Below are 23,378 nucleotides of genomic sequence, written 5' to 3' on the forward strand. Positions count from 1 at the left end.
ACTTCCTCCAGCTAAAATTTAACAGCCTAAAAATCTAAAGCAGATAAAAGGACAAAGCAGTCCAGATTTGCTGATTTATATTATGCTGTATGTCTTGTCAAAGTCAAACTTCTGAAACAGCCCATAACTAGGTTGACAAAATATATTCAAAAAGCACTTAGGCCGTGTTTAACACAGGCCTCAAAATTAGGGTTTTTTTCCCCAAAAATACCTGTAAGAGAAGAAAGGTTAAAGTAGTTTGTCCACTGTAACAGTGGGTCTCTAATTACCATTTATTTCCAGGGAGCAGAGATGTTAACAGTTTTTGTGCAAAGCCGTATCAGTAATTCACACTCACCTTATCATCCAAGTCATCGTCACTTTCATCAATTTCATCCTGCCGAAGATTCCATTCATACTCCACATGGACGTGTGGGTTTAGCTTTCCTGCCTTGGCTTGAGAAAGCTGAAAGAAATAAAAATTCTTGTTAAAGTACTTGTTGTTCTTTTGGTGCTAAGTTCTTTTTAGTGGCAAGAAATAAATTGAAATATTTAAAAGTTTAAAACTTTTCTGGATTCAAAAAAGAACAAAACAATTTCAGGGCAATCACACAAACATCCTCCATTTGTTTGAGGTACAGAAAACCAGTTAAAAGGCCAAAAGGAATTATCTTCTCAAAATGGGCAGAAGTTGCCATGTTTGACAAGCATTTGGAAAGATGACATGAAGAGAAGGTACGCGCACAAAAGCAGAGTTGATCTGGAGCCCTCCTTTCCAAAAAGGAAAAGTAAACCTATTTATAAATTTTGGTACATACAACTGCTGCCCCTCCAAAATCACCATCCCTGTACTTGAGACAAATGAAAATATATTTACTCTTTATTTAAATATTTTGTCTCTCTCTGTCACTGGATGAGGCCAATATGTCTTAAGCACAAAATTCCTTGACTTTGCCAGCCCAAATAGTGTATTTCACATTCTTTGAAAAACTACTACCTCAATGATCAGCAAAAAAACTAATAGAGCAGTTCATGGTTATTCTGAGGAGATAAATTTTCCTTTCCAGTGCCTAGGTTTTCCATCATTATTTATTCCTTCACATCCTTTGAAATGTAGTCTACTTGATACTAGTTGATTCAGGGGCGCCTTTACCCATCTTCCTGAAATAAAATTTGGAATAAAGAAAGTATTTCCAATCTATTATGTAAGTATTCATGAACCCACTTGAGCTGAAACTGAATTTAATTAAACAGTTAAGACTCCAGTTATGCAACAGAAATGGGTTTAGTACATCTATCATAATGCAAACACCTAGTTATTTATCTTGTACTTTTTTATTGCCCACGGCAAACAATGCGCTCATTCATGTTTCTTTTTCGCTCTTAACTTTAACTCATTGCTGCTTTTGGAAAAAAATGCAGAAATTATATTCCTCTTCAAAAATTAAAAAAAAAAAAGAGAAAAGGCATAAATGCTCTATAAGACTGAAGTGAAATAATCAGTGAGGTATTAATGGAATTTGGATTACTATAACTAAACGATTAACTGCTAGATAAGTTCACTGATAACATCCACTTGACTGTTTGTTCTGTAACACAGCCAGTTGGTCCATGTTAATGGCAGATGTCACTTTATTAAAGAGATATTATAAAGTTAAAAGCAATCCATCCCCATTGTGTGCTGCACAGGTAATTTGTTTTCCAGCTGAAAGACTCAAACCACTGGAAATAGCACTTACTTACACAGCAGACATGGCAGTAACTGAGAAGTAGTCCCACCTTATCAACCATAGCAAAATGCTGACTTGCATGCCCAGAAACACAGAAAAATTTCTTCAATTTGTGAAGGACAAGCTCTTTTGATTATTCAATAATTAATTCATGACAAGAACTTTCAGTTGTCACAGGAAAGGTATTAAAATTACCAGCTGCAGAGCAAAAGTTTGATGATCCTCAGATCATCAAAATGAGGAAAAGGAGGAAACAGAATTAAGTGGCAAGTGACACTGTTTTGAACTGTGTCAAACTGTAAAAAAATGTGGTTTACTGTTTTGTAAATTCTCCTGGTTTTGTCTTGACTGTGAAACTGCCACAGTAGTTAGACTTTTTAGTCCCTTGATAGTAAGTAAATTCACTTGCTTACTAAATGCCTGCTGGTGGCACCTTAGAGGGTCAAGAACAAACAAGCTTGTTGGTCTGATGTAGAATCCTTTTTCCTGGCTAAATGCTTCAGAGGAGTACCTGGGAAAATCCTTGACACCTTTATTCCTTGAACACCAATAATCTTTTTGAGTGGTGTCTGTTAACATACCTCATACATTCTCAAAATTCCAGGAGGTTTTTGCTTTGATCATATTCAGTAGAGGGACAAAGTCCCACAGAAGCTGGTGTTCTACATCTTTTGATATACCAACTTTCAGACATTACACTTTAGCTTCTTTCTCCTTTGAGGAGGGTAATTCTAAGTTGTTTCAATTCTCCTCATAAAAAGACTTCACCATCTCTGAACTATCTGTCCCATTAAATAATCTGAAAAAAGCCAAAGGTCTTGACAGCTTTAATAGTACAGGGGTTGCTTAGACTCCTGATATAAAAGCCTCTAAGAGGAACTTTTGAGGTGATGAAGCCCAAATCTCCTTGAATGATGTATTTATTGATACATCTGATCCTCCAGTACTTAAGGTCTTCAAATACTCTCATTAAAATAACTAGTACTGCCACTAGAAGAAAGATCTTTTTCTTAAACTGTTACAAAGAAAATTACTGCTATGTTTTAGGTAAGAAAATAGTCACCTGCGGTAGGGCTTTCAGCCCAGCACACAGCCAGCTGGCAGCAATACCACATGTGAGATACAATGGTAGTGATATATTAAGTAGATCACATTTTTAAAGAAGTAAACATTCCCCCCTGCCTTTGCCCTCAGGCTCAGTTCTTACCAGTTCCTCACACTGCACAGCTTTCACTCTTTTTGCTGTGTCCAGAGCCGTCTCTCCAGCTTGGTTTACTACAAAATTAACAATACAGAAAAGAGCGATTCTTTGAGATGTCTTAAGAAGCATTTTATTAAATTTCACTACTTGTGGCACAGTAACTTCTAAAAGTGATCAAAACCATCTTTATTCTATAGCGGCTGCAGCTCTTTACGATTCCACTCCAAGTGCTCAAGCATTTCATGTATCATCAGCTTCCTTCTGAACAGCAGCATCTGCTGGGACAGTTCCCAAATCCCTCCAAACCATCCCAGCAGAAAATATAAAGAAAATCAGTAATTTCAATCTCCACTCTACACCTTTGCCCATAAAACTCTTACATGAATAAGCAGGAGAAACAAGCAGGCAGGGTAAGATATCTCAAAAAAACCCCACCCTAACCTAAGACTTTAAAAAAAAAAAAAAAAAAAGGTGAATGGTGATCCAAACAGATTTTACTTTGATTAATATGTAGAGGCTTGAAGCCGTAATTTGAAGACATTTGAACAAGAATGAATTTAAAACTTTCTAGCTTTGTCTTTATCAAAGCTATAAAATGGTCTACACACCTGATCAGAAAGAAGGCAGTATCTGAGCCCTCTGGAAAGTCTTCTGGCACAGAATCTAATGGAACCCTTCCTAGATGCTCAATAGCAAGTCTCAATAAACAACACACTTGATGTGGATAAAACCTATGTAAAATGTACTCTCACAGTACATCAGTAAATGCCATGGAGATGGAACAGAGAATGCTCTGCAGCACAACCAGATTGTAAAGCATTTCTGTGATCAGGAACTGAAAACGATCAAACTGAGATCTATAAGCATAAATGTCTGTGTGAAATATTACATAGAGAAAGCCTGTCAGCAATCCTAGAAAATGCAAAGCAGTCCTCTAGAAAGGCCTATGACTTTGAAAGAATTCAGATCCCTAGAAGAAGGATTTCCCTATGGAAAGATCTATCTGAGATGGTTGAATATGAAAAGGTATGAAAACACAGTACTTCTTAAGTGAACACCCAGATACCTTAAGGACTACATAAATTCCAAACTTTCAACTTTTAAGTATACACCTGATGTTTCAAGGTCTAAAGACTATACAGCTCCTATATGAGATCACTTGACAAAACAACAAAAATAACACTTTTTGTTCCCTCTCTCCCACAGAATAATCTCAAAAAACAAGACACCAAAAAGGTGTGAACGCTCCTCTGGCATCTACCTATGAGAGAGTTCAATGAAAGGACCAATAAAATTTGCTTAACTTTTTTAGATAGCTTTCCCACTATAACTGCTAAAAAACGTCACATTAAATTCTCTCACTTATGATAATATTGGAACATATTCTAAGGGTTTATAAAAAGGCAAAGGAAACCAGTGACTTCTGCAACTAAACTGTGAACTTCAGTTTATACAAAAGTTCTTTACCAGGCAGTGGAGGAAAGTGATGGTGATAAAGAAAAAGGAAGCAATAAAATTTCATACCCTCCAGTTTGCATCAGCTGTTAAAAAAACCTTCTATACCATTAAATGACTGAATGTAAAGACATGCTGATCACACTTAACTCTTGGGTCTAACAAGCTGGATTCATGGGATACCTTCCTAACTCATGAAACATGTGATCAGCTTTCTCAGCTGTCTTTCTGCTTCTCTTTACCACCTATATGTGTAAGATAGCTGTAACATTTGCTGTACCTGTATCAGTTGATTTTTCATAACGGCTTACCAAAAGTTTAGTTGAAAATAGAATCTCTGTTTGCTCACAGTTAGGGTAATTCTTGTTTTCTAGATGGTCTCCCCTCCCTAATCAGTGGCAGTGTTGGCTGGGATGTGCAGGGTGAAACCACAGCACCAGCTGCCATTAATATCAACAGAAGAATTAAGTGCTGTGTACATAAAGCCCACGTATCTAAGAGTGGAATTAAAGATTTGAAGCATTATAACATACGAGTTCTAGATTAAACAATAAACCTAAATTCCAGGCAGTTTAAACTGTCTTAACTGAATGTTTCCTTTAGGCTTCTTGTTGACAAGTTCTTCATCTTTCTAACACGGTTTTATATTGCAGGTTTACTTACCACAGAGAAATAAAAAGAAGTGGCTAAAATAATGGAAAGAAATTTTAGGAAATCTATATTTCCTGGTTTTAGATAATGTACTTACCTACATCAATAGTTGGCTTCCCCCTCAAAAGCAATTTCAAACACTCAGGCTTATTATATATACTGCAGTAGTGTAGAACTGTATTACCCAATGCTGTTTGTTTGTCCAGGTTTCCACTAAAAAAAGAACAAATAATCAAGAAAAGTGTAGTAGCTGTGCTATTCATTCCAGATCCAGCATACCTATAAATAATAAATGCATAATAACTTTACTGGACAAATATGAAGTAGGAGAAAAAATATTTTTAAATTAAACATTACTTTCAAAGTCTATTAAGAATTGTTCCAAGGACACTGGAAATACCTGAGTTGTGATTTAGAAGGACTGAGAATCTACAGATGTGCATTCAAAAAACTAAAGAAGTGAAACTCAGAGACTCAAACCTAGATCTCTCTAAGGTCATGCCAGTTGTTTCCCACCTGCTACTTTACTGGAATTCTTTTTGCAAACATGCTACATTAGCTCAACAGAAATATCTGAAAAATAATTCTGATACAATTAAAAGAGGTTAATAAGTCCCATGCAGTCAAGGAACTATCAAGAGGGTGGCTGTGAGAACGAACAAAAGAACTGTAAGAGGGAATTTAAGGACAACACACCAAGTTAGGGAAAGACCAGCTGTGCAAAGGGGCTTTTTAAAAACTGCCCTTCCTTCAGTTTTCAAGTTCTAAACCCAGGTTTCTCAAAAACTGTTTCTGACATTTTGGGATCAAGAAAGTATTTTCATAAACCAGAAAAACAAAGCTCAGGAGATGAACACTTTTCCCAGTGTTACCCATATTGGACAGAAAGAGCATACAGGGTTGCAAAGATGCTCTTAAACTTGAGACTGACACAAAAAACCACAAAGCAGACAGAAACACATACAAGATTATAGCTGTCTGAAGAAACTATGAAGCTTCAGAACTAAACAAAATAATTCCAAATAATCATCCAAAATAAAAAATCCTTTAATAATACTCAAAATAATACTTCGGGCTTCTAAGCATTTTTCAAATTATGATCTCAAACAGCTTGAATATATTAGTAGGTTATTTTTTTTAAATTTAATAACACTCTCCTCTACTCAGCACTCACACTTTTCATGAAGGTTTTTTACTTCTATGAACACACTCCTTGACAAAAAAGAACAACTCAGCCAATAAACTAGATGCTGAAAATTACTAATTAAGACGTTGTCATAGGTTAGCAAGCATAGTCCCGGAAGGGATGTCCTTGCTAAGGGGTGCTTACAGTTTCCTCTGGGACCTTAGAACCTATCAGCTGGCCACTTTGAATATGGACAATTCTCTAAGCCACTTAAAGTTGTGACCACCTCTGTGATCCACATTTAAGAATAGACAAACTCCCCCCCAAGCTCTCTCTCGTTTCCGGCGCTGGCACAGGTGGCTGCGGGCCCCGTGTGGGGGCCAGCGGGCTCAGCCAGGCCCTGCTTGGGCCAGGCCAGGCCAGGCCACGGCCATCCTGGAGCCATGGACCTGTTCCAGCCATGGAACCCCCCCACTGCCTTGCCGTGGGCAGCCGGAGCGGCTCGGCTCTCCCCCCTCTCCACTTCGATAAGAAAAATTCAACATTCCAGCTGCAAAGCTGCAAGGCCGAGGTGAGATTAACCCTTGTACTGCTGTGAAGAGCTGAAAACCTGAGGGAAGAGAGAGAGGAGATGCTTAAAGCTGAAATTCTGTTGTGAAGCTATGATATATCAGAGTATCCTGTTGTAATTTCATGAAGATATGGGGGGTGGAGTGTTCAACTCGTAAGCAAAAGCACCTGCGCTGAGATAGGCAGATGCTGACGCAGCTGTAATTTCATGAGAAGTTTGGACAGGGAGAGATGAACCAGATGAGGACTTTTGCTCCAAACGGGAAAGGAGAAAACCTCAGTTCCTAGAGATGCTCCCAGAGATAGTCTTAACGATGAAGATGATGAAGACCCTTTGCTCCCAGGGAAGGAGAAGGGCCTCTGTTTTTGTTTCTGAATGGCTCAACCTTAAAATTGTACCCCAAAAAACTTCAAGAGTGGACCCTCGAAAGCAGTTGCGGGAAAAGCTGCAAGTCGGGGGAAGGGACTCACACGCAGGCAGAGAGACTCCTCTTCCTAAATGGACTGAACAATATTTGGAAGTGGGCGGCTGTCTCGTTGTGATAATGTTTTCATAGCATGAGCAAGAAGAGACTTCTCTTTCTAAATGGACTAAACAAGGTTATTATGGAAGTGGTAAACAGACTGAACATCTTAAGGGTTATTTTTTCACATTGTCAGTGGGAGAAGGGAGGAAGGTGGGGGGAGGAGGAGAGTTCTGAAGGTGGTATAATTTTTTTTTTTCTTTTCCTTCTTTTAGGTCTGTTAATAAACTTCTTTATATTCTTTCAAGTTTGGTGCCTGCTTTGCATTTCTCCTAATTCTTATCTCACAGCAGATAAACAGTAATGAGTATTTTGGACCAAACCACTACAGACGTTTACGCTCTTCAATAGCTTTAATACAATTTATTAGCTATTGGAACACTTCTTTCAAAGTCAATCCAGCATCTGTTCACAATTTTCTGAGAAAGATCCTTGTATTCTACTCTTACAATTCCTTTGCATGTGGTCCTGTATTTGGCACATTTACTTGCCATCCCTCCTGTACCTATTTGTTTGCATTGCTTCATATTGTTATGTGCTCTAAATCAATGCCACTTGTGCACTACAGAGTTTTTCCTTTCATCTTATTTTTATGTAACTGCTTTCAGTGTTTTTAATCTGCAGATTTTTCCCTCTCTCTACTCCTCAGGAGCACAAAGGTCAACTCAAAGGTACTAAACTATTCTTTTTTGAAATATGTCTAAGGAGAAAGGTTATAAGTGATGAGCAAATGCTGTCCAAGGCACTGCCAGGATAGCTCTGAACATCCACATTTTTCATGTAAAATTTAATGAAAAGTTAGCAATCCATACCAGTTTTGTACGAGGAAGTCAACCAGATGGAGAGAAGTTTGGTCAGCAGTCCGGACTGCTAAATGAAGTGCTGTTTCACCTGGCTCCTAAACACATGTAAACAGAAGTTAGATTTCTGTCTTATTTCTAAAAAGCTTGTATATCAGATCTATGACACACGTCATTCACTCTTTACAAGTCTTTCAAAAGAAAAATATTAGGAAATTATGATGAAAATAATTATTGTCTTTTTTTATCTCTAAAAGACACCATGTGCTTCAAAGGAAATAGCATCACACTTTCTGAGATCTCAGCTTTCCCAAACCAAGTTTTCACTTTTCCCAGTTGGATGGAACAATCCTGAGGAGTCTTTAACCATTTTAGCTACCAGTAACTGAAAGGGATCCTGTCAAGGAATACTGGGTAAGTTTGCAGTACTTGTTGCTTTATGACAGCCTGGTGAGCACCAAGCAAAGTCCCAACATTATTTCCTACAAAAACAGCATCACAAAAATCACAGTCCCACATACATTAAATCTCTTTCAGACTTGAAGAACAGTTGAAGTTGGACAGGACCTGTGAAGGTTATCTAGTTCAACCTCCCTGCCCAAGCAGGGCCATCAAGGCCCAATTGCCCAGGACCACGTCCAGACAGCTTTAGAATATCTCCAAGGACAGAGACTCCATATCCATGGACAACCTGTGCCAGTGTTTGGTCATTCTCACAAAACAAAAAGGTTTTTGATCTTCAGAGGGCACCTCCTGTGCTCCCATCCTCTGCCACTGCCTCTGGTCCCATTACTGGGCACCGTTGGGCTCCATCTTCTTTCCACCCTCCCTGCAGGTATTTCCATACAATGATGAGATCCCCCCGAGCCTTCCCCCAGCTGAACAATCCCAGATCTCTCAGCCTTTCCAGGTGCTCCAGACTCAGGCACGTTTGTAGCCCTTCACTGTGTTCTCTCCAGTATGTCCACATCTCTCTTGTTATGGGGAGCCCAGAGCTGGGCACAGCACTGCAGCTGTGGCCTCACAGTGCTGAGTGCAGGGGAGGATCACTGCCCTTCATGTGCTGGCAATGCTTCCATGCTGCCTGGAATACCACTGGCCACCTCTGCCACAAGGGCACACTGCTGGCTCACTTTCACCTTGGTGTTCATCAGGACCCCTAGGTCTCTTTAGGCAGAGCTGGGTGGTTCCCAGAATATATTTGGTGCATGGGGTGTTTCCTCCATATATAGGGTTTCCTCCTTGTTGAGCTTGAATTGAATCATACTTTATTTTCTATACATATCATATGCATTAATGTATTGAAATAGAAATAGAAATGCTCTTTAATGCCATTTAAAAGTTGCACGAGAAGTTAATCTAAATTTAGATTTCATTAATTCCTATTGATCATAAAGAACATTTTAAAAAGCATATTACAGTATATATACTTAAAGTCCTAATTTAAAAGATATTATAAAATTAAACATCAGAGAATTTACAGAGGAGAATGCTTCTATAAATGTCCAAACTACATTTCAATTGGTGCTCATACCTTTCTAGATATCACTGCCTGTAATAGCTGGGAAGACTGAGGAGCTAATTCTGTTGTAACTGCTGTGGATGACAAACACAGAAAGCTGACCTTGCAGTCAGAGAATTTGTGATGTGTTTCCATGATAAGCACTGTGTGATAGCTCAAGTGCTGAGACTATACTGAACTTATCCCTTTCACTGAACACGGACAGGCACTGTGTCCTTTGCCAACTTAGCTATTTTCACACAACTTGTTGAAAATATTCTCTGACATTTCTCCAGGTTGGGTTTAAAAGTGATGGGAGAAAACTTTGCTGAGCAAGTGGTTACATGGCATTGATTATCTATAAAAACTGGTTACTTTGCTTGTGATTAACAAGTGCCCATGGATAATTAAGGTCAACCTGGACCAATTTTTCCAAAAACTGTTACTGATTTCAGAAGGAAGATCAAGTACTCAAAACTTGATAGAACAGATACACACACACACACACACAAAAGAATCTTCCTGGTTGATTTACTTCTGTAAATGTCTCACCAGAAGCTGTGAAGTCATAAGATTTATTCTTTCCTCATCTACAATAAACAGAGACTTGCAGACAATCAATAATGTGTTTCTTCAGCCACTTTTTTAAAAGCAGGTATGAAACTGTATGTGCTATCAGGTGACCCTGGGCTATCAAGCCAAGTCCCCCTTCTCTGGGACTTTTTCTAAAGAAGGCACACTGCAGGACAGGTGCTTTTAAACACATTATAGTTGCACCAAAACAGTGTATGATATCACTAGTACATTTCACACTCCTTTAGACCAATTGATGACAAAAGATAAAGTATTCTTTTCCCTCTCCATAAGGATGCCACGATAAGGAAAGGAAGAAAAACCCCACCATTTTCATGTTATTTCTCTTGTTTTATCATCTAAAGTAGCAGCCCCAGATCCTGGGCATTTTACAAACATATATGATTTAAAATAATCATTGTTTACCTGATAAGCTTACCTGTCCAGGCTCCAACAGTGGCTCCATTAGCTCTACCCCCTCTGCATAGACTTGAATTAGTGCAAGTAAATCCCTGGATTTGACAGCCTCAAGTAATTCACTCAGTTTAGCTGCTGCAGATGCACAAGTCTTCCTAGAGAACTTATGATCTACATATTTAGCAGTGATAAATTCTTTACGTGCAGTCCTGTGAGGTGTGAAAATAGAGCTTGCTTTAGAAATTTTTAGAAAAATGGGTCAATGATTATAATTTAAAATCACCTTGTCTAACTTGGAAGCTGAGGAGGGAAGAAGGAAATTATCTGATAAAATGTGTGTTATTTATTGCTACACTGCACATCTTTCTTGCAAACAAGCCCAAAATTTGGAACATTGTCAGTTTTATCCTGTCTTCTATATAAAAATTACTCTGACTGGGGCCTAAGATCAAAGCAAAAGCGGAGCTACTGCCATTTAGTCCACTATGTTTATCATCTGAGGGTTTACTACAAAACTCAAAACAATCCAAACAATCAAATTGAAACCCAGACTAAGAGTTTTATACACAGAGAAACTGAGGTAGCTGAAATGTGGCTATATGACTGGAGACTGAACTTCTATGAAGCTCTGCAGTGGGAGTAAAACCCTTCTGCTATCCTAATCTTCCCCTGGCTTGGTTAGTGTTTAAGACACTTTACATCACAGATATATTCCACAGTAAACTTCAGAGTTTAACGGTTCAAAACTTACATATCACTTGATGGACTGGGTTTAGGTGAAGGACTAGGTAAATTCCCTTCCATAATATCATTAAAACTAGTATTTCCTACATTCTTGGCCAGCTGCAATAAGAAAAAGAATAAATGAAGGTGAGGACTTTTGGGGTTTAGCAGCAACCTAAAAACTGGACTATTAATGTGCATTTTCCACACTATTAATAAAAGATGGAACACACAGGACTGCAAAGTTAAAGCATAATGATTACATGTAAATACAGAGCAATTAAAAAAAATTAAATTCTGTTATGTCATAACTTGTACAATAGACTTCACAGTCACAGAATTATTTGCATTTCAAGACAATCTGCCTCCAACACAAAACTGGAATGAGGAACCAGCAGCATGAACACTGAAATGGTGCTGGGACACTGATGAGGAAGCTGCTTTGGGAAAGAAGCTCAGACCCACTGAAGATCAGGCATAGTAAAATTTGATTTAAATTAATAGTAACTTTTCAAAGTAACTCAGTATTTCTAGAAGAGAGCAAGTGGTAATGTTGAACCTATACCCAAATCCAGATCTGCCTTACATCTTCTCTCAATTTTCCCATATAAAATTTCTGTAACAAGTGTCTTCTTTCAGGCCAAACACAGCTAGGGAGATAAAAATTCTGCAACAGTTTCTTTTTTATTTGTTTATATTTTTCCTTTGGTTTTTTTCTTTTTTTTTTTTTTGGTAGTCTCACATCAGATTCCTTTCATAACTTCAACATCACATGATTTCATTCATCAAATTAAGATTCCTCCAACATTTTTCTTTCAGAATTAGCAACAGTCATTCTCCTTTGCCAAGTCAAATTAGCTTCATGTTTCAAATTGCATGAGCTTTTAGACCGCCCTGATTTTGGGATTAAGATCATCTACTGAGAGCCAAAGTTCTGATGGCACAAATAAATTACAATGGATGTTAATACTCATTCTGCGACACCTAAGGACATGAAATGAGAAGTGACAAGAGCATCAATAATATGTAATAATATATAACTATGCACCTGTAAAATATCTACCGAAATATGAATGAGGAATTCTGCAAAAACACGTTCCTTGAAAAAGATTAACAGTAAATTGTATATTTCAGTGCTTCCTACATATAGGTCAACATTTGACTAAAAAAACCTCAATATAAATTAAAGAAACTTACCAAGAGTTCAGACGTTCCTAATTTGTCTAATTCCAAAGACTGGATTCGAGAAATATGGACACCCATTTCTCTGTGTATTCCAGAACACTCAATGCAGGTTAAAATGCCCAAATTAGTTGATAGCCATGTTGGATCTGTAGAATTGAAAAACAAAGCATTTAATCAAAGTCCAAGAAAGATTTTCAATCGTGGTAAGAAATGTATTCTGAAATGATTCCTTATTTAATGTTTCAAAGAATGGAAATAAACTAAGAATATTCCATACTTTTCTCCAAACTCAAGTGCAAATTTAACCACTACCACAAAAATCGCTACCAATGGAATGAAGCTTTTGAGATTTAATAATGGTCCTAAAGGCACTGAATTTGGACTTACTAATTCATACTGAATTAATGTATTTCGATTCATTTAGGATTTGTTTCCTGTACAAATTACTTCCTGTTTTTAAAAGTAACAGATCTCCTAAATTCAACAACCTCTGAAGTTTTAAAATTTACTTCTTAAACTTTAAATAGTCCTTCATAAAAGATTAATCATAGCACTTTTCAGTATGTAAAACAGCAGCATGCTGTAAAAAATTTGAGGAGTGTTGGCTAGTCCAGGAAAAAAAAAATTAAAAATGCTGTCATGGAGGAGATCTGCATGTAATATTAGAATAGACTTTATACTATTGAATGCTACATAAGAAGCATGACCAGTTTTTAAGGAAAAGAAAAAGCTCCAGACATACTTTGTGCACATACATGTCTTCAAATTAATCTTTTCCTTGACATTAAATAGTAACTGCTGAAGCATTAAGCCAAGAGATTTAAAGCAGCAAGCTGGAGTACAGAGGTGAAGCTTAAAACTTTACTACAAATTAAAAGATGAATGAGAACTGTAATCTGAAGTTTCTATAGCTTTACATAATGAAATAATTGAATGAACCAGTTCCAGGATTTGACATAATTATATCCCAGGTTGTAATTTTCTCTAGCTATTTCAAATTTGGATCAGTTCGGCATCAGCAAGCATCTGCAAGATAAACACGATCTACTCAGTTCCAAATGAGCATCACCTTCTTGAAGTGTCTCTTTAGATGAGAAAGCTGCAGCAGCTGCCAGCTCCCACAGCTCCCACACCAGCTCAGTGTACTGTGACCAGCTGCCCCTTCTCAAGCTCTGAGTGACGCATAACTGACCTGTAACTCTGTACTTCTGAAGATATTATGTGATAGGATTTCAACTCTGGGTCTCATTCTTTGCACAAGACTACTTTTTCCACCTCTGAATACTTCTGATAGTGCAATTCCCGTAGTCTCATGCCAAGATAAAGCCTCAGAGTAAGATCCTGGCCAGGTCAATTTTTCCACAATCATTGTCTAAATATTACTCACTTCTACTTAGTAGCATGCACAGGATCAGTGATGCCAAGCAACTTCCATTCAAGTGCAACAAGCATCTAGACACAGTGCAACAAGAACAGTTCAAACTCCAGAGGGGCTTGAACTGCTGGAAGTAAGCACAGACAACACACAAAAATATTTTAGTGAATTAAACAGAACTAATGTAGGAAAGTCATATTTGTTCTTTTAAAAACAGGTTGAAGACTGAGAAACATCACTTAGAAAATTAGTTTGCACTCTACAAACACTTCTTTAAAGAAATTACTTTGCTCCCAACAAGAAGTTGATGACATGAACAAATGGAGATACCTGGTGAGCCACAATCACAACAGACTTCATTTCCGGGTAATCTCTGTATGTCATCAATAATGGCTTTTGTCAGATCCTCTAAACTGTTTTCACCTGTGCTCTGCTCTCCACGGAATGCCATATTTAATGCTTCTTCTTTGCTGTTAGTCAATACTGATATCCATCTAGCACAAGATAAAGACCTTAATGAAGATCTGCATTTGCAAATACAAGTTAATCTACAAACTGTAGAAATCTTGCCAGGAACAAAATATTAGTGGGACTACAGGGAAGGACTGTATTGTGGGAGAGACTGAAGAGGGGGAACAGTGAGAGACAAAAGGGAAAGATTTGAGAAAAGGTAAGTGAGAATGAGAAGAGACAAACAGTCTTAATTCTAACATCCCTTTGGTGAGCAGCTTTAAAGTCAGTTCTCAGGTTTCTCAAATAAGCAGAAGTTGTGGAAGACAAAGGGGGCAATTAATCTCCTGTAAATTTAACTGCTTTAAAATGTGCCCAAAATCTTCCTGAAGTCTATCCTGGAGAAAATGATACCCCCTACTTTCTCCAGTGTGCATCTTTCTCTTCACGGAGGAAACAGCAAGAACCCTGGTGAATGTGTTGATGTCTCATTGCCTTTTAAAATGCAGGTCTCTGTGCACTAATCAGAGTCAGACTGTAACACCCAAATTAATGAGAATTTCCATGGCAACCAAGGGGCTAAGGAAGAGAAGGATGACAGGAGAGTAATATTACCAACAGCCAACATAAAATTTTAGGAGCAACAGTTGAGTGCAACAAATCAAGACTCTTTAATTGTATCTCAGGCACTATTGCCTTCCCTCCCAATCACTCTGCAAGTTGTTGTTTACACAATAATGTTTTCATTAAAATCAAACAAAACACATTTTCAGTAGCTGCTGTGCTACATGTAGAAGTAAAGAGGGGAAAGCAGTTCCATTAAGGACAAGAACATTGCAGATTCAGTGTTCTAATTTAGAAAAAGAGCAAGTTAAAAAGAAATCCTCCCAGGTACAGTGATTTTAGATGATTTTAGATCTACTGCAAATAATTTTTATTTTTTTTTATGCAGAAATATTTTAAATTGGCCACGTCCTCAAGGTACTTCATGTTTACAATGTTCAGATTGTCTGCAACCATCAGTCTTCTGAAATATGCAGAAATGGTTATGGTCATCTAAACAAACTAAGAGAACTTCAGATTGAAATTCATAACTTCTCATTGAAATAACAATGAAAAGATTAGCTTTAAAGGATTTCAGAGAGAAATTTATGTGTGTAGTCTTAGACTCAGAGCCTGAATTAACATATGGTCAGTCTACATTATATACTTCATGCATGTACGTTTTTAAAACTTTTTTGTGCAGAATATAATCTAGGAACTTGTGCTTAAAATGATTTAAAAATTTTGAAAAATCAACCTTCAAATAAAAGAGAAACGGAAAGTCTTGAGCACAAATTTGCTCCATAGTTTACATGCTGAAAACAATAAAGGTACATGAACCTTTCTCATTACATGAGATGAACCCACACTAGAGGGCATTCTTCTGCAATTTTAATGATCAAATTCAATGTTATTAAAAAAAAAAAAAGGCAGTGGTGTCTTGTTTCTAATATTATATCAATGTTTGGTTAAATACACAGAGTAAAATAATAATTTAGCTCAGACAAACAACATTTATCCTGACATTTGTTGACAATTTCTTTCAGCTTTACAATTTGATTAGTTTGTTAAAAAGGCAGAACTTGAATAAAACTCAACTAAGCAGTAACAATTAAAAAATTATTAGATGCAATAAAACAAACACAACACAACTGAGCCAGCTGTTAGTTCGATACAGATTTCCTTATTACGAGCATCTAAACTGTCAGAGCAATCATTACTTTGGTTGTGTTTGCCCAGGTAGAAGGAACCCTCTATCCAAGACTGTCACGGGGTCACCCTTGAGTCAGAGCAAGAGGCACCACAGTGGCAGCTCTTCCCTGACAAGCACAAGCACAAGGACAGACATGCTCTGAATGACTGGTGCTGTTTATCAAGAAGTGCCCATCTGGTCACCAGGCCTTCCTAGTAGGCTGCATACTCAAAAATAAACAATTAAGTCAGTAAATATGGTATGTTAATTAAATGTAAATAGTTTATAAAACTCCTTCTAACTGCTCTTCTTCTCTTTTTCTAATCTGTACTAGTCTTTCTTATTCTTCCTTTATTAAAAAAACCCCACGTATTTGCTTTATTTCACAATACTGCCAGTGCCAAATGAATAGTCAAAAACCTTCTGGTAACAAATACTTCGTGGTGTTCTTTCAATTAATTTAAAGATTAATGAAGTCTTACAGAATTGCTTTGTCTTCTTGTTTTAGGACAAATGGAAATGGCCTCAAGCTGTGCCAGCAGAGGCTTAGATTGGATATTAGGAAAAAAAAAAAAATTCACAAAATGGGTTTTTAAGCACTGGAACAAGCTGCCCAGAGAAGTGGTTGGGCCACCATCCCTGGAGGGCTTTAAAAGATGTGTGGATGAGGCACTTGGGGACATGGTTTAATTGTGGGCTTGGCAGTGTTTGATAAATGGTTGGACTCGATATTAAAGGTCTTTTCCAACCTAATCAAGTCTATGATACTATTCTACCAAATACAATAAACAGGTGGTCCAATCATCTCTTAAACTTGTTTTTCTGAATATCAATTTCTGAATAAGCAATTTCTTATCATGCTTTAAGGCATTTTGTTTGCTGGAGATTCAGCTTTGAAGTTTTGAAGAAACAAGGCTAAACAAAAATCTGGCATCATAGGTTTTTCCATTTCCACCAGGAAACGGAAGGAGTTCATTAACCTTGCATGGAACAAACCGTCACTCAGGTTTCTCTTATTTTTCTTCAGTATTTCCAAGTTGATAAAAAACCCTCCCCCAAGAATAAGAACTAGTCTAATAGTTGGGGTTTTTTTCATTTTGCAGAAAAAATTTGTCTGTCTCTTCTGACAATCGCTATTGCAACCACTATTGTTGTTTCCAGGTAAATGCACAATCAGAACAAGAATAGCATAACGTTTTTCAAATATTGAGATATAACTTGTTTTGTATGGAAGAAGCATCAGATAGTATCAATGCCTTCAACTCAGTCTTTGCAAGGTGAAAAACATCTGAGGACTGTTGCTAAAAATTAGACTGAAGTTAGATGTCTGTTTCTCCATAGAAAACTTTCTAAATCTAGGTTTGTTTATAATCCAGGCATTTCCTGCAGGTAAAGATATGCTCTTGATCTTTAAAAAGAGGGTAGAAAAGAACCCAAAGCTCATCACCAGAGTATGTTTAGTCCTATCCACAATTATAAAAACCAGAAAGCAACTACTATTGCATATGTTAAAAAAATCAGGTTACTTTTCTTACAATCTACACATAAATATATATTTACATGCACATACAGAAACACACTACCCACACCCCACTTCCCCCTACACACTGTACTTTGTGTACTAGAGAAACTAATAATCCACTGAGAACTTAAGGACTGTCAATCAGTAATTAAAGGCCAACAAACAGCTGCCTGGATAAAAATGAAGAAAGGCACTGGCCTGAAGGAAATGTTTGAGGTGAAGCGGTAACAAACCTGTAACAGAATGTAGGCTACAGTGCTTTGTATGTATGTTTTTTTTTTTTAAATCTCCTTTTAGAAATTATTATTATTAATATTATGCAGTTTGAGGAGCTATTTATGGAAGCAGTGTAAAATGATCACTAGGAAAATGTATGCAAGGTCAGTAAAACTAGAATAAAAAGATGCATCTTTCTTTTGTCTCTATTTAGATGTGAGTCTGTAAGGAAGCTGATTTGAAAATCTATTTACACATTTATTTTTCCCTTGTTCCACAAAGTAAAAAGGACAGAACAGAGGCAGCACTAAAACTGTGTGGACAAAACACAAGAGGAAAGGAAAAAGAGAGAGGCACACCTATACCAGTCAGGAGGAAATTGAAACAAGAGGATGACAACTCTAATTGAGGAGTTACATCAAGTAGTTCCTGCAGAACACCCTTAAATCACTAAGGCTGGAAATCCAAGGGATGCTGTTCCCATGATACTTTAGAGAGTAAAGCTTTTAGCGTCCACTCAGTGGCTGCACAAGAAAAACAGAATGTTTAGCTGTATTGCAGTTGCTCATCAGCACATTTACACCCATTCAAGGGGGGCAGCAGAACGGGAGGTGCTGAACTCCTCTCTCTGGTGATCTACATCAGGACATGTGGAAAAGCAAGGGAGCTGCATCAGGGGAAGTTCAGATGGGACACCAGGAAAAGGTTCTTCACTGAAAGGGTGGTTGGTCGCTGGAACAGGCTCCCTGGGGAAATGGTCAGGACATCAACCCTGTTAGTGTTCAAGGAGCATCTGGCCAATGCTCTCAGTCACATGATTTACTTGTAGGTAGTCCTGGGAGGAGCAGGGAGCTGGACTCAATGATCCTTATGGGTCCCTTCCAACTTAAGATATTCTAGGATTCTTTATTCCAATGCAAGTAATTTCCTTGGCCACTTGACTTTAGAGTGATAAACAAAACTTCAGTGCTTCTAATGGGAAATAAAACCAGCCTGGAATTTCAAAACAGTCCAACAGGCAGCCTGCTAAACTAAATTTACTGATCTGCCTCTCAGAAGAAGGTTATTGCTAATCATTCTTCCCTACTTTGCTCGTGTGTTAAAACAAAAAACCCCAAACAAAGCACTTCACCTTTTAAACCAACTAACACAGTAAAAATTAATTTATGGCAGAGTACCAAAAACTTATGACTCATCAGAAACAACAGTATTTTCTTCTCGGCTAAGAAAATTACTGGAATAATTAAGTTCCAGGATGAATGCAGTAATCATGACTAGCAAGTCAGCTTTGCACTCTAAGAACCAACATAAAGCTGTGGAAGACCAGAAGGAAATAGCTGCACAACAAAGAATTCTTCAGCCCTTTTATTTTACCCATGAGTCCCAAGGTTGAGCTGTCAATGCCACTGCCACCCATCACTACCAAACAAGTGAAACACCCTACAAACATTCCCTGTACTTTTAAAATACACATGGAGCAACACAGTCTTCCACTAGAACGTGGATATTTAAGGAAAGAATGAGGAAGCCTTTGCTGTCCTCTTCAGAAGTAACTTTTTTCCTTGAACTGTCAGGTGTTGAGCATTAGACAACATGCACAACACATGTCTGGTGACAAAGGAGGAAAAAACAGAGGTACATGGTTCTCAGGAAATAGTCTGATGCAGCAGGAAGAAAGACTGTTTTATTGGAAATAATCTGGTTGGAAACATGCATTAATGAAATAAGTTCCTGTATTCTGAAGTACACAAATGTGCTTTGCTGTTTATTTCTACGCCTACAGAAGAAAAAACGTACTGCCTGTACATATATTCTACGTGTCATATGGAAATCTTTTATCTATTCATTATCTTTTATTTCAAGGAAAAGGTAGGATCAAGAGGAAAAGAAGTAACTGCAGAACAGGGTTAACACAGAAGATTTGAGAAGAATTTTAAAATATTTCATTTGAATCTTAATAATCTGATCTACAATTTCATACCAAGCACTTCACACAAACCATGTACTGGCAGGATACACAATCTAAATGGGGTTTTGGTTAGTTTGGTTTGGTTTAGTTTTGTTTTTAACATAACTAGGTTTTAAAAGAGCTCTGTAGCGTGACACAAAATAATTTACATTTACAGATTCATAACAGCAGAAAAAAGAGACGATAAGCACTACTTATGCATCAGCTGAGAAAATGATTTCTGCTGTTATGTGTGATTTTATACATCTCTATTGGCAAAATAAACTTGAAAAAATGTAAACATTCTTACGCTACGTATTCCTGTTCATCTTCTGCTTGAAAGTGGTATGTTCTGTTATCTGAAATAAAGAAATACATCTTTTCATTTGGCACATGAAAAAACTTAATGTGTCTACATATTTGGTACTAAAACTTATTTGGCAGCTAAAGCCTTCAAGAGCAATTTCTCTTAAAAGGCATCATTAATCCTTTATTCATAGCTATGGATAACAATTCCAAAAAAAATGAAAAAAGGAAGATGAAACTCTAAATTTTGATGCATACCAGTTGTAGGTATTTCAAAAGTCTTAAGTTTTGAAATATTACAGAAAAATAAACATATGGATCAAATTTTACCCTTTCAGAAGTCAAAACTGAAACATAATTAGGAGAAGAGGGCAAAATTAATTTATTCCTTTTATATAATTTTTCCTTTCAGTTGAGCCAAGAAAATTCTTTTTACTAACCAACAGATGAGACATGAAGTAGCTATTAGCTGCCACAATCAAAGGTTTCCTAGACTGTCCTTTTCAATACAGAATGTTGGAAGTGTTTGTTGATTAATACTCTATGCAAAGCCTGAAAACAGTAAGTTGACTCATCACCTTCAAAAGAGTTTTTAAAACCAGACTGAATAAAAATACCTTCTGCACAAGACCAAAATGGGAAGAAGGGAAACCACAGGAGCTTTAATGCTGAGAAGACAAGGCAGTACCAATTTTCAGAGAAACAGAAGTGTATTTTTAATGTATGGTAAGAGAGAAAGAGAAATTATGTCTCCTTCTCTTCCTCATTCCTTCAAATAGCACTCAAAAAGCAGAAAAATGACTGAATTGGATAAAGCCAAAGGTCTTTCCCCTCTCCTGGTGGATATAGCTAATGCATGTTCCAGTAAGCTGTTAAACATCTCTCTGAACTTAGGGAGCAGCACATATGCTGCATTTCATGGCTTGTCACAAAAAAACAGTATTCATGTCACACCTACACAGAGAAGAGGTTCTATATCCATTTGTCCATCATCAGAACTAGAGGCTCTGGACACTCATGAGGCACTGTGTGTGTCTGGATAGACCTGAACTTTGAGCTCTAGCCTTGTGTTCTACTCAAAGCATCTTGCATGACATTTTCAGAAATCCCACATAATGCAAGACGGTGCTAGAGTTGCTACATACGTGATATTAGATCAAAGGACTTCTTATCTTCAGCATTTGGCTTCACCTGGCAGGTCAATAAATTCAGTTTAGCTGGTTGCCTGTTGGACTAAAAAGAAAATTTATTTTACTTTAAAAATGTCTTGATTTAGGATTATTTTCCCTTTCTGGGGAGTGGGCATGTATGACACTATTTAAAGCTTGGACATGCACACATATCCACCCTCAAAAAGCTTGAGACCGGCAGCTCTTGGTCTGACTTGGTCTCTCAAAACAGACACATTGCTAAATCTAAACAAAATTAAAAACTTCATGGCCACACTTTATCTGAAAGATGAAAAAAAAAAGCCCCTAATAAACAATATGCTAATAATAAATATTTTTTAATTGCATTTCATCAACAATGGCAAAACGATAATGCAGTTTCTCATTACAGCCTGCCCATATTCCAAGTTTCCTCACATTTTAAATAAATCAAAGACATAGTCCTAAAACTTTAAAAGGGAAAGTGGAAAGCTGAAGAGCTGGAGTTTCAGAACTCAGAATAAATACCAATACCAATACTCTGTGCGGTAATTAAGTCACTTAAGACATCATAACTAAATGCATCTTTGAGGTATTTTGGGTTTATACAGGTAGTAAATTTTAGAAATTGATGTCTGTCAGCGGAATTTGGAGCAAAGAGGGAAAAAGGGTGAGGAAATGGGACCATCTCCTTTAATGAGAGGAACTCCTGTGGTCATTTATAACAAGTTCATTATCCTACTTCCACAAGGCAGTTCTAGCATTGCCTCCACCATCATCACATTGGAGCTATCTCACGACTGAGCATTCCTAGGAAAATCCTTCAGATATATGCCTGATTCCAAGAACTTACTGTGATCAAAACTTCCTAGCATTTCAAACTTTTAATTGAAAGCACTAAAAATACCAAACACATTCACTCATCTGTCAGACTCTAACTAAATACCAAATTCTTCCCAAGTTTCCAAATTACATGCTTCATATATATACCAAGAAAATCCTTATAAGAAAATCCATCCGAAGTATTAATTGAGAAGTCTGTTCAGTATATTTGCCATTTTCTCATAAAACTACTGATAAATTAATTTCATAAGCTACTGTTTCACAAAACTTCAGCAGTCAGAAGCCGAAGTAGCATTCTTTTTGCAATAGCAGATCAGCAGCAACAGATTCACCAGGAAAGGATGATGTTAATTTATTCTTTTCATATAAAAGTATAAAAATAACTTACCGTTGCATGTGATATGGTAAGAATTCCATTTTTAACAGTGCACTTCCTTCTTTGCCATACTTTCCTCAACCTACATAAGAATATCATACCAAGTTCAGTAACCAGACCTGACTTCAAAACACATATTAATCTCATTATCATTTTGAGATGATTAGCTTTAAAAAACAAACAGATGCAGTCAAAATTTTACTAAATGCCTCACCAAAAGAAACTTGGAGATTTCTGACAGATCTTAATCCTCTTTAGAGTTATAAGACAATAGGTTTCTTTTAACTATGACTTTATTTTTTTATGCTTGCTTGTCATACTTTTTATATTTGCTGTATTAAATTTAGTTCTGTGTTCAGGTTTGAACTTTGGAACTCTCAAGTACTCATGGCACATGCATTAGGAGAATGTTCCTGAAGCAACCACAGTAGAAAACAGCTAAAATTAGAGCATGAATGTAGTAATAGTTTTCACTATTACGTGCTACCAGAACATACCCATCACTCTTCTTTAAAAGATAACCTTTCTTCTCACTGCCATATTCCTTATTCCCCTGAAGCTGATGCATACTGTATCCTCCTTGCCTGCTCTGTGAATCCTGAAAAAGGGAAAAACAGCATTAATGTTCTCCTGATGTGCACAGTAAACTTTCCTAACCATTAAGCCTATTTTTTCTTCTCTACAACATCACAAATTAATAAAGATTAAAAAAAGGAGAGAGAACTCCTACAGCACGTTTTACATTCATAGGAGAGCTTGCTTTTACACCACGTGATCTTGAACTAGATACATGCTCAAGATTTAATTAATACATTAGGCCTTTGATGCAAATATGCACCTCAAAACAAAGACTTTTAGAATACAGATATTTAATATTGTACAAACTTATAAACAAAGAGTAAAAGGCTAAGATAAAAATTCAAAAAGAAAACAACAGAATACAGCATGCATATATATTTAGGAACACATACATAAACAAAGACAAATGCTAATAATAACTTTTTTTTTTTCAAATTAAAAATAT

The 23,378-nt window shown here is 37.0% G+C and overlaps 1 protein-coding gene across 1 annotated transcript in view; it reads right to left on the reverse strand.

Moving 5' to 3' along the window:
* Window positions 1-23,378, reverse strand: part of ASAP1 (ArfGAP with SH3 domain, ankyrin repeat and PH domain 1) — a gene marked incomplete at its 5' end in the record, with an annotated part of 116,190 nt that overhangs the window by 25,873 nt on the left and 66,939 nt on the right. The window contains 12 exons of the mRNA XM_082295421.1: window positions 338-445; window positions 2,917-2,984; window positions 5,114-5,229; window positions 8,049-8,134; window positions 10,550-10,736; window positions 11,279-11,370; window positions 12,448-12,581; window positions 14,141-14,304; window positions 19,992-20,040; window positions 21,133-21,220; window positions 22,367-22,436; window positions 22,852-22,952. Coding sequence (XP_082151547.1) covers window positions 338-445; window positions 2,917-2,984; window positions 5,114-5,229; window positions 8,049-8,134; window positions 10,550-10,736; window positions 11,279-11,370; window positions 12,448-12,581; window positions 14,141-14,304; window positions 19,992-20,040; window positions 21,133-21,220; window positions 22,367-22,436; window positions 22,852-22,952 — 1,263 coding nt within the window. The remainder of the gene's footprint in view (window positions 1-337; window positions 446-2,916; window positions 2,985-5,113; window positions 5,230-8,048; window positions 8,135-10,549; window positions 10,737-11,278; window positions 11,371-12,447; window positions 12,582-14,140; window positions 14,305-19,991; window positions 20,041-21,132; window positions 21,221-22,366; window positions 22,437-22,851; window positions 22,953-23,378) is intronic.

Source organism: Coloeus monedula, assembly GCF_965178545.1.
Source record: "Coloeus monedula genome assembly, chromosome: 1".
In the NCBI taxonomy this organism is placed as follows: domain Eukaryota; kingdom Metazoa; phylum Chordata; class Aves; order Passeriformes; family Corvidae; genus Coloeus; species Coloeus monedula.